At 36.1% G+C, this 10971-nt stretch overlaps 3 protein-coding genes across 4 annotated transcripts; 1 reads left to right on the plus strand and 2 right to left on the minus strand.

Moving 5' to 3' along the window:
- Positions 1-1653: 1653 nt before the first annotated feature.
- LOC129571677 (GTP-binding nuclear protein Ran) lies at positions 1654-4528 on the plus strand. Of its 2 annotated transcripts, none has more exons than XM_055451491.1 (4): positions 1654-1845; positions 3034-3272; positions 3482-3717; positions 3846-4528. In XM_055451491.1, the coding sequence occupies exons 2-4, from the start codon at positions 3077-3079 to the stop codon at positions 4059-4061; spliced, it is 648 nt and encodes a 215-aa protein (XP_055307466.1). In that variant the 5' UTR covers positions 1654-1845; positions 3034-3076; the 3' UTR covers positions 4062-4528. The 2 variants fall into 2 exon arrangements, with proteins under 2 accessions (XP_055307466.1, XP_055307467.1); XM_055451492.1 differs by lacking the exon at positions 1654-1845 and adding an exon at positions 1974-2250.
- A 330-nt stretch (positions 4529-4858) lies between these two features.
- LOC129571676 (probable tRNA (uracil-O(2)-)-methyltransferase) lies at positions 4859-7237 on the minus strand. Its single transcript, XM_055451490.1, has 3 exons — positions 6521-7237; positions 6111-6448; positions 4859-6043 (listed from the first exon to the last, which is right to left on the minus strand). The coding sequence occupies exons 1-3, from the start codon at positions 6960-6962 to the stop codon at positions 4928-4930; spliced, it is 1896 nt and encodes a 631-aa protein (XP_055307465.1). The 5' UTR covers positions 6963-7237; the 3' UTR covers positions 4859-4927.
- A 570-nt stretch (positions 7238-7807) lies between these two features.
- LOC129571678 (uncharacterized) lies at positions 7808-9129 on the minus strand. Its single transcript, XM_055451494.1, has 2 exons — positions 9027-9129; positions 7808-8969 (listed from the first exon to the last, which is right to left on the minus strand). The coding sequence occupies exon 2, from the start codon at positions 8777-8779 to the stop codon at positions 7898-7900; it is 882 nt and encodes a 293-aa protein (XP_055307469.1). The 5' UTR covers positions 8780-8969; positions 9027-9129; the 3' UTR covers positions 7808-7897.
- Between the last annotated feature and the right edge of the window lie 1842 nt (positions 9130-10971).

Consider the following 10971-nt stretch of genomic DNA (forward strand, 5'->3'; position numbering starts at 1 on the left):
CTGTTGTGCGTGCACACCACGGAATATGAATCAACTGATATATATATGTATATATATATATATATATATAATTTTTTTTTCTTGCTTACTTTCCAGCTCTTGGACACCAAATTTTCTTCTACTTTCACTGAAGCAATGATTTGGCAATGCACAATTGTTGATTTATACTTATCATACAGATATTTGCCTGTAACATCTGATTTAAGTTAAGCACCAACAATAGTAACAACAACAACAACTGAAAAAAAAACTACATAAATAAATTGAATTGAAAGAGAGAAACTGATTCTATTCCAAAGAAAAAACAGGCTGCTTTCGATGTATACTGCACTTGTTTCGACTATTATTTTCTTCTTCTTTCGTTTTGTGTCACACGCTTACACCACCGAATAAGCACAAAACAATAAATTCTTTTTCTTCGTTCTTCTGCTCGTGTGTGCGTGTGTGTATGTGAGTTGTTTTACAAAATTCTGAATGGAATTGTTTCACACGATTTCCAGGAAATAGATTGCAATTTCCCTTGTATTTAATTCTTATTTTTAAATAGATATATTCCAATTTTTCGTCGTTATCTCTATCACTGTTGCCAATACGCTCACGACTGGATATACTTTGTTGTTCACTCTTGCCGTTTCAATCCGTGTGTGATTTGACTTTGCACGAGTGTTTTATTTTTTTTTTCTCTCTCTCTCTTTGCTTCTTCCTGCCTCTGCACTAAATTGGCAAATCGGATTCTTTTTTTCTTTACTTTTGCTTTTTGGATGCACGATATGTGTGTGTGTGTATGGAGTTGTTATTTTTTTTTTCTTTGCTTTTACAACTACTTTTCTTCTCTGTACCTTCTCCTGGTTGATTTTCGATGACAAATCACATAAATCACCACTAGAATGTGATTCAACAATGAATCGAAAACATACGAATTTTGAATTTTGGTGTTGGAATCGGTGCGCGTTTTCTGTTGCGAATGCCAATTGATTTCGTTTATCGTATTTGCATATATATACTTCGCGATGACTCGATGGCACACACGACGACAACAGCGAAAAAACTTTTTTATTTCGCTTTTAAAATCAATAGCCTCGGTACAGTACATATACCTTCTTCTTCTGCAGTACCATCGTACGCGCAGACGTCAAAGCCAGTATCGCATTTTTTTTTTACTACTAATAAAATTTGATGTTGTATATGTCGCCTCATTCGGATCGATAGTGATGCGTTCACACCCAAAATAACGCATTGTACCCATTCCGTTGAATGATATAGTGTAAACGCACACCGGACCACTCATTCAATGGCCACAAATTCGGCATTTTTGTCCGCTTTTTTCCCAACTAAATTCGTAAATGCAATCTTAATGATGTTTTTCAATTTTCGATGCATTTATTTGATGAACATAAAAAGTGTGTGGCATTTAAAAAATGAATTTTATGTTGGGCCTTGTACTTGTCAATGACAGTTTGAATAGCCGTCGTATAAACACGACCATTTTGCCAGAAGCTGTTTGACAGTTGCTCACAATGCTGCATGCCTATACATTCACACAGACACACGATGTGTATGCTGGTTTTATCCCCACCAAAAAACCATTTTACCGCCACACAACATCACAAACACACGAATACATGCATACACGCATACACATACATTCGCACACACGAACGCATCCCGAGCACATAGCATATACACTGTGTGTAGCAAATACGCCACCATAATTTGAAAATAGCAAGCAGTTTTCAAGCGAACATTTATAACGCGCGCCATTGTTAACCAAAACGACAAAAACAGCATTTTAATAAAATCGCCCGTTTGGAGCATCATCCATTGCAAATTATTGAATAAAACGAGGTAAATAAATGCCAATCGTCCCATATTATTCGAATAAGTTATTATTTTTGTGAAATTTGTGTGCGAAATGTAGAATTTTGCAGAAAAATGGTGTTAGTTTTATGATGAAAATCCCGTGTAGCCGTAGTAAAAGAGCGCCATTTCTTCAACAGCAGCTAGTATTAAAAACGCTTATGCGAATGTTTTTGCACATTTGATTTTGCCGAAGCAGTTAAAAAAGAAGTCGAAGCGGACCATTGATTGCGTTCGGTTTTTCATTAAAAGTTTTTTTTTTCCTGCAATTTGTTTCTTTTTTCATTTATTTTCTCTAGTTAGTCAATTTAATTTATTGCAATTGTACAATTTTGTTGGTAGCTTTGTGATTCATTTGAGTGTGTTTTTTTTTGTCTGTTGAAACGGTGACAAGTAAGCGAAGAGAAAAAAAATTGTATTAGCTTGTATCGAAAGATGAAGAAGAAAAAAAAATGCGCAAATATAAAAGCGTTTGCAAAAGAGACGCGCTTCGTAAAATCCAACAATTATTGTGTGTTGAATTGACTGTTGTCGCATTTTTTTTCCATTGGTCGTAAAATTCATCATTGTTTGGAACAAAATTGATTTTCACAATTTGATGAAATTCGCTAAATAAGGAATATTCCAATCGTTTCGTTGCGAGATTCATTCGTCAGAATTTCTGACGTCACATAACATAATATGTCTAACCTCATCTATCACGATGATACATGGCATATATTTCAATTGTTTCTGTTACTTTCTCTGTTTCTATCGGTATTCGCGGACCATTCATTTGTATGTGTAGCCATATAAAATACTCCGTTTAGTCAAGGGTTTCCTTGTGTGTTGCGTTGTTCCCAAGAAAACTATCAATAGCAAGCGATTCGTCATCCGCCTGTGAACCAAAGCAACTGTCGTTCATCGTTCGCATGAAATATTCATCAAACAACAAACGAAATGGAAGATGCAACAGCAACAACAAAAAATAAATACAAAATGCAACAAACGGAATATTCATGTGCAAGCGTGTATTTTTCGGGCGCATGATGCGTTCTGTTCTTTTTAAATACTTTAATTTTTAGACCATAGAGGGTTTGAGAATTTTTTTCACTCAATTTGTTTAGCCATCTTAGTTGACCGAAATTTCGGCTACATTTTTAACGCATATTTTTCTTTCGTTGTTTCTTTTTACAGATAATTTCTGCTGTATCTAAGCTATTAGACAATAGAGCAAAAAATGGCAACAGAACAAGATATTCCAACATTCAAATGTGTTCTTGTCGGTGATGGTGGTACTGGCAAAACAACCTTTGTCAAACGTCACATGACTGGTGAATTCGAAAAGCGTTACGTAGCCACACTTGGTGTTGAAGTCCATCCACTCGTGTTTCACACAAATCGTGGTCCAATCCGTTTCAACGTCTGGGATACTGGTGAGTGTTACAAAACGTCTCGTTCTCTCTCTCTCTCTCTCTCTCTCTCTCTCTCTCTCTCTCTCTCAGTCTCAACTCTATAGAAATTTAGCGAATAAGCAATGGCAGCGGTTGAGCTGGTGCGGGTACATCTCTATCTCCCGATCTAGCTCAATAATTCATACATTGTGTTTCATTGTTGTTTTGTTTTTTTTCTCGTTTGATTACAGCCGGTCAGGAGAAATTCGGTGGTCTTCGTGATGGTTACTACATCCAAGGTCAATGCGCTGTTATCATGTTTGATGTAACATCCCGTGTTACCTACAAAAATGTACCAAATTGGCATCGAGACTTGGTGCGTGTGTGCGAAAACATCCCAATTGTATTGTGCGGCAACAAAGTCGACATCAAAGATCGAAAAGTCAAGGCCAAGAGCATCGTTTTCCACAGAAAGAAGAATCTTCAAGTGAGTCATAGATCAATTTTTGTTTCTTTTTTTTTCCCGCAAAATTCCATTTGAAAAATGCCCTCAATTCCGTTCACAACCAATGTAATAAACATCATTTGTCTTCCATTCGTATTCATTTCCAACAGTACTACGACATTTCGGCCAAATCAAACTACAACTTCGAGAAGCCATTCTTGTGGTTGGCCCGTAAATTGGTCGGTGATCCAAATCTAGAATTCGTCGCAATGCCCGCTCTATTGCCACCAGAAGTTAAAATGGACAAAGAATGGCAATTGCAAATTGAAAAGGATCTGCAAGAAGCCCAGGAAACCGCATTACCAGAAGAGGATGAAGACTTGTAAACAACAGTTTGCCACCATAACAACAGCAACCAACAACCCCGATGCAACGTGTATCAATCACGGCCACAATTTCAAAACGCCTTTATATTTCATTATCATATGATTAAAAAAAAAAATAAAAAAAAAAACAAAATAAAATCAACAACAACACACTATCGAGAAAAGTAAAAAAAAACACTCAACAACAATAATCGCCGAAAACCAAAATTAAAAAGAAATCTACTTGAATGACACTACTTAATATTGCGTGAGATTAGTACGTTTTTTTGGGCATAAAATGTGTTGCATGCCAACCAAATTCATTTCCAGCATCAAATATTGCCAATCAATTTTTGGCGATTCTATTCTGTAATATTCAATTCAAGTGTAACGCGGGACTATACAAAAACAAAATTATAAAAAGGAGAAGAAAAAAAACTTGAAAACTGTTGTTAACTCATACATTTAAAATAAAACAATTAAACGAACTCGTTTTTTTACACACTCTTTTTTTACCAATTTATGCGCTTAATTTAGACATAGATAGACATTCGTTTGGGTGAAAATACAAACCAGGATATTTCAATTTGACCGTTGCATTTTCGTTATTTTTTTTCTCTTTCCAACCAAACGGATAAAATACTTCGTGTAGGCTGCGTATTGGCTGCGCCCATTTAAACATAATTTTTGTTAGCATTAATCATTTTTTTTTGTTTGTATCCTAATTAGTTCACAATAAAACTGGATTGTTTCGAACATTGAAACCGAAAAAAAATGTTTTTTTTTTAGTTTTTACAAGAAATCAAACCATTCCGTTGTTGGCTTATAAACAAATCGTCTCTATTTTATTGTCCAAATCAATTTTTTTTCTTTCAGATATAGTTTACTCAACAATTCGAATGACTGAAGCTACAGTCATCGTCGATTAAAGGACATCCATCGGGATGATTGTGATAAAACCAGCATGGTTTCTGTTTTAATTGCACATTAATGCCCTTCGCTTCAAGTTCTCGCTTCTTATCACACCATTTGGCAGGCACTTTAATTTCGACGGCTCCTTGAATCACGCGAAAAATTTGCGAATGATTTTTGAGCAATGTTTGTAGACCGCCGCATTCGGATTTCAATGCTTTCAATTTATCACCGGGAATGATTCTAGCTAAATCGACCAGCGACACTTTTCCACCCAAGTTCCAGTTTGGTTTATGGGAATCGGCCAAAAATCGTTTCTTCTTCATCACTTCGACAAATACGATGTCGACAATTTCCTTCTGGATACTTTTATCGACTTTTGAACAATTTTGAACTTTTTCAACGTCTGATCGCGGTTGAAAGTCATTATTCCAATTGCTCGCACTATTTGTCGTTTTGCTGCTGGTATTGATGAATTCTTGTATTCGATTTTCTCTATCGCTTTGCTCAGCAGCAGTGTACGTACGTTCGCTTCCGATAAGACAAATTCGTTTTGTGCTCGGTATTTTCAAGCGGTCAATTTGCGTTTTGAACCCGCATACATCGCTGATTTCCTGTGCATAGTTCAGAAAGCCCATGTACTGACTTACAGTGCCATTGCGACGCTGAAATTTTTTCCCATTGAACTCGAATGCACAACATGGTAACAGAAAATATCGTGAATTGTATGAACTACGAGCGGAGATGACCGGAATCCATGGGGACAATTCGTCTGAATGATTTCCAATGATCCAATCAACGTCTGGAAAAAGTGAGCTATCTGATGGAACTATTGCCAATGTCTTGAGTACAGTGGTTTCGGGGTACAAATCCCAAATGCCACGTTTTCGCACATCGATTCCATATCCCCGATGGCCTTCGCCGGATAAAATGTACACCAACAGTCCATTTCCACAGCCCAAGTCCACAAACGATTGTGAACGATCCGTATTCAGTCGACGACGTTCTTCACGCCACAGCAGTATCAAATAGGTGGCAATTGCTACATCCTCATACACGAATTTCAGTGGGTCAGTGTTTTCTGGCCAAATCTGGAATAAAGAGTTACATATCTTGTGAACGCATTCAAACCATAATTAAAACCATTGCAGCTCTCACCTTGACCATATGCTCCCCGTACTTGACTTTCAAATCATTGTACAGCCCATTGTATTCCGTCAGATTGATCAGCGAAAGCGATTCAACAGCGTCGAATGCCGACTTTTTTCTTTCTCCATAGTCCGTTTCCATAGACACAATCCATTTGGATATTTTCGGAATGAACACATGTTTTATCCAAGTGATTTGACGCATGAAGTTTTCATCGACTACATTCGGTGCCATCAAAACCATTTCCGTCTTTTCGCTGTCTTTCAAATGAACCACGAACCGCTTGATGAATCCAGTCGTTTGATTCCGATGCAAGTTCAAAAATGCCGCTTGATTATTGCCGCTGTCTGAATTGCAAAGAAGGTGGATTAAAGCATAACACGAAGACATAAATAGATTGATTCGTTAATTATTCTCACCTAAAATATTGATTTCATACGTGCAATTGTGTGATACTAGATTTTTGGGTAACAATTTGTTGAGAATGACTAAGATTTGCCTTTCTGTGCTCAAATCACATTTGGACAGATCCTGGATATCCATCAATTCGAAGTCATTTTGAGTGTAAAATCGATGTATCGCGGCTTTTAGGAAATCTACATTGACTTCACCATCATTTTTGCTCTCGATGAGATCCACCATTCGATCAATGAATCGCCCATCGGCATTCAAACCATTGTCACTGCTGCGAAACACACATATTTGTTCAGCACCCGCCAATCGTCGATTTATGAGATGCGGCTTAGTAACGCTTAACGAAATCGCTCTCCAAAATTTATTCTGATTCTCAATCTGTGCCGTTGTGATTATTTCCCATTTTATTTGATTATTTAGTTCCATTTCAACTCTTAAAAATTGCATTACCTATTTAGAATTTGAAAACGTGCGACATGGTTGTTGGTGATTGATTCGTTGACGTTTCAAAAATTTGACAATCTGACAGTGTCATAATTGCTGCTGTCGCAAATGATTTCTGGAAGCGGGTGTTTTGGCTGTTAAGCCCATCAAATTGCTAAACTGCTGAAATCAGTTGAAGAATCGATGGCCAAATAAATGAACGCGAATGGAATGGGTAAGATTTACCATGAGTTTTTTTTTATCAGATAGAACCATTAATCGTGAACTGAATGTGTATGTGTTTACGTTAACTGAGCATTGCTGATGTTAAAATTAACCTAACCTCAATTGAGTCTTATTTATGTTTAACTTAATTTTTGATTTTATTTTTAGTTACCGAAACCTCCGAAAGAAGAAATTTATGATGCCTAATGCTGACTATATGCTTGTGAAGTTATTTTAAATTACAGATATTGTCGAAGACATCGAGTCGGAATCGAGATAACGATGCCTGGATTTCGATTTCGATTTCGAACAGCTGTGTTTCCATTGCTGTTCCGTTGACACGAATGTGTAAATGTGTACGCGTATTTTATGTTCTTAAAGTATTTCCAGGTGTACAATACGAACACATTTCGTGGCCGTTTCACATCAATCTTTATCAATTTTCACATGTTAAACAGCTGCAGTTTGAAATCATCGATTCGTCGCTAAACGATACCAGATCTTATTGAGTCCAACATTTAACAGCGAAACCATCGCGAACACAATTTGGGCTTTGTTGGGCTCAATGATATCAGAACCAACGATCATTGCAAGCATTGCAGCTAGCAGCAAGAGATAAAATACAGAAAGAAAAATGCACGGAATAGATTTTCAATTCAAAAAGTCACATTTATTATTGTAAAATTTAAAAGCAAACGCAACCATTTTCATAGTAATGTCACCAATATTCATGGTTATGTCCACGTTAGTGTAGTTGTATATCGCACAAATTCCGTTTCTTGCTTGAAATTTTTTAATTTCGCTGAATCCGTTTCGCTGATTAAGTTTTCCAAGTACTTTTGCCACCCCCACAAAGTAAACTTCTTGAAAGATGGATTCTTTGAAAATAAATTGGAAATAAGATCGAAATTTGATGAAACAGGTCGAGCCCAAGCTTCAACACTCAGTTCTTCTATGTTTGGCAACACAGACACTCGTTGAAGTAAACTATCAATTCTACCTCTTACTCCGGTCAGTATAATTGATTTCAAGTATTTATTCTCATCAATGAAATCTAAAATATATGACTCGATTGCACCATCGTTTGCATAACACGAACATTCAAAGCGTTCTAGTTTGCTAAAGGTGAATGGAATGTTTGTTATTTTACCGTTATGGAAGATATCAAAACGGAAGTCAATAACATTTTCGAAATGATATCGATCAGCATTTTTAATATTTGGATAATATCTCATTCGTGGTGAGAAGCGTTTGAGCTCGGGCAGGTTGATATCCTGAAAAATAGTATCGCTGATACCGTTATTTAGTTCCAACTCTTCTAATTGTGGATTGAGTCTCAGCAATTCGTTAATTTCGTTTGCTTCAAAATGTAATCCTTTGTATTCATTTTTTTTACTTTTCCATGCATCAATACACAGTTTTTTTACAGATGGGAAGGCAATGGGTGTGGGTCCGTTCCAACCCAACTGCAACTCCAGCGACTTCAGATTTGGAAAAGTTGAACTGAATGGAAATTCAGAAATGGGTGCTCTATATTGGTCTAAACTGATATGCTCCACGTTTATGAATGAGTTTCGTATTTCTTTGAATAAAAACTTAGGTGGACAAACCAACATAAACTGTCTCAATGTCTTTGAACAATACTCTGCCACATAACTCTCAAGGAGAAATACAAAGGTGGATGGGTAATCGTACGTTTTTGGACGCAGATAAATGTATGAAACCAGATGTCCAAAATTCCTCAAAATCTTCAATGCTTTACCGGGCTTATACACGTCGACATTTCGTGATGGAACATAGGAGGGACTACAACATATATGTTTTAGTATTTTGAAAATTGTTCAGAATGTATTCACTAAATACCTGAAGTCATCTACTATACACAATCTTCCCTTGCCATATTTTCGTCTGTAAACATCACAAGCTGCTTTCTGAAGTTTCTTACTGGTTTCCGCCACATTTATCAGATCCGTTCAGTCTAAAAATGTGAAAATGAGTATCTTACAGTCATCATTTATGTCTGCAAGGTTCAATGGTTCTGAGCAACTCGATGAATTGCACTCCTGTCCACGGGTAATCGGAATTTCTCTTGATTCCATTTCTATGCTTTAAAAAAATGTTGACTAATATTCTGAAACCAAAATTCAATTTCACAATAATTGATCGAACTGAAATTTAAGCAGTCACATCAACAGATGAGCGTCACTTTTTGCTGCAGAGCAGATATATGTCAAGCAAAAATGGCTTGTATTCCCATTTCACAATTTCAGTACACACACATGTGTATTTATTGAATTCAATGTTCGATATTTCACTCTGCGTATATGTGTTGATAGATGAAAAATGTAAAAGAACTCAAATCAAACCAGCGTATATTTGTTTGCTTTGACGTATATTCACTCACTTTTGAGTCAAAGTCAGAACAATATTTGACTTGATTCCTAATTTGTGCATAGAATATTGCAATTTTTCATGCAATGCTGTCACGAAACGAAAACTCAATTTAATAATAATTCATTGAATTGATATTTGAGTTTGGAATGAGTTGAAATTACAACGAAATGAAATTTTGGTTCTTTATTGAGACATTTCATTGAAACAATCCATTCTCTCTTCCTATCTGTGTATGTGTGCATGTGCAGTGCACACATGTGTTAGTAGATAACACAGTCAAGAGGATCCATTTTGCGCATGTGCATTTTTTTCAACGAATCGCTCAAAGAACTCTGTCCCGTTTCGTATAGAGTTTTGTGTTTTGTGTATCGTACTCATCAACAATTGAGCTAAATTTTGAACAAGTCTTTTATTTGAAATACCCACCATCTTACCGTTATTTTTTATATTTATCGGATTTAAAAGGAATATAGAAAACTAATTTGCTTTTATTTTTCTCAAACTCGAACTTTCTTTCAACTACATTGATTACTGTATTTTTATGTAATATATGTTGTATTCTCGAGAAGAGAATGCAAAAACAATCTAGTGTGCCCGAAATAGCTCTTCATACGATTCACATCTGTGGAGAAAATTGGAACGAAAAAAAAAATTACTCTGTGATCGTAAATGAGCATTCAAATCAAAATAAGCTTACTCCCTCTTTGCTTGCTCCCAGGATCTGCCGAATGTAAACAAACCATGGTCTGCCACTAACATGCTATACGTTCCTCTATTTCGCTGAAATGCACCGTTTATTCCCTCCAAAAGGTCATCGTCCGATGAAAAGGGCTCGATTATTGGGAGAATTACGTCGACAGTTGATAATTAATGCGTTATATGGTTCATCACTCCCTAGTGGTTTGGAATTAATTTCACATCCATTTGAATGAAAAATAGAAATTGTTTCTCACCTTTGTATTTATACCCGAAGGAAATGTATGTTCCGTACGGTGGCTTAGAAGCCACCTATGCTAGAGAAAAATGTACTGCATTATCCGAATGAGTGTGTATTACAACCGAACATTCCCACAGAGAACTCTGGAACTTGAAAGCACCTGCACATAAACTGAAAAAAAAAACATATTAAAAGATCATTTCACGTTAAATTCTATACAGATGGGCGGACTCTTAATCTTATTCAGATTAATCTTAATCAAACACCCAAAATTCTCGATGATTAATACGACCACTTAATCACTTAATCGCTATTAATCATGATTAAGTGATTGTGCAATTGATTAATTAATCATCGATGATGATTAAGTTGTTGTCTTAATCACGATGTCGCCGTGATTAACTGTGACAACTTAATCATGATTAAGTATATTCGTAATCATGATTAAGATGTGATTAACGAAATGATTGTGTAGAT

Source organism: Sitodiplosis mosellana, unplaced genomic scaffold (assembly GCF_009176505.1).
Source record: "Sitodiplosis mosellana isolate CC-2019 unplaced genomic scaffold, AAFC_SMos_1.0 Smas_scaffold_3115, whole genome shotgun sequence".
Lineage (NCBI taxonomy): Eukaryota > Metazoa > Arthropoda > Insecta > Diptera > Cecidomyiidae > Sitodiplosis > Sitodiplosis mosellana.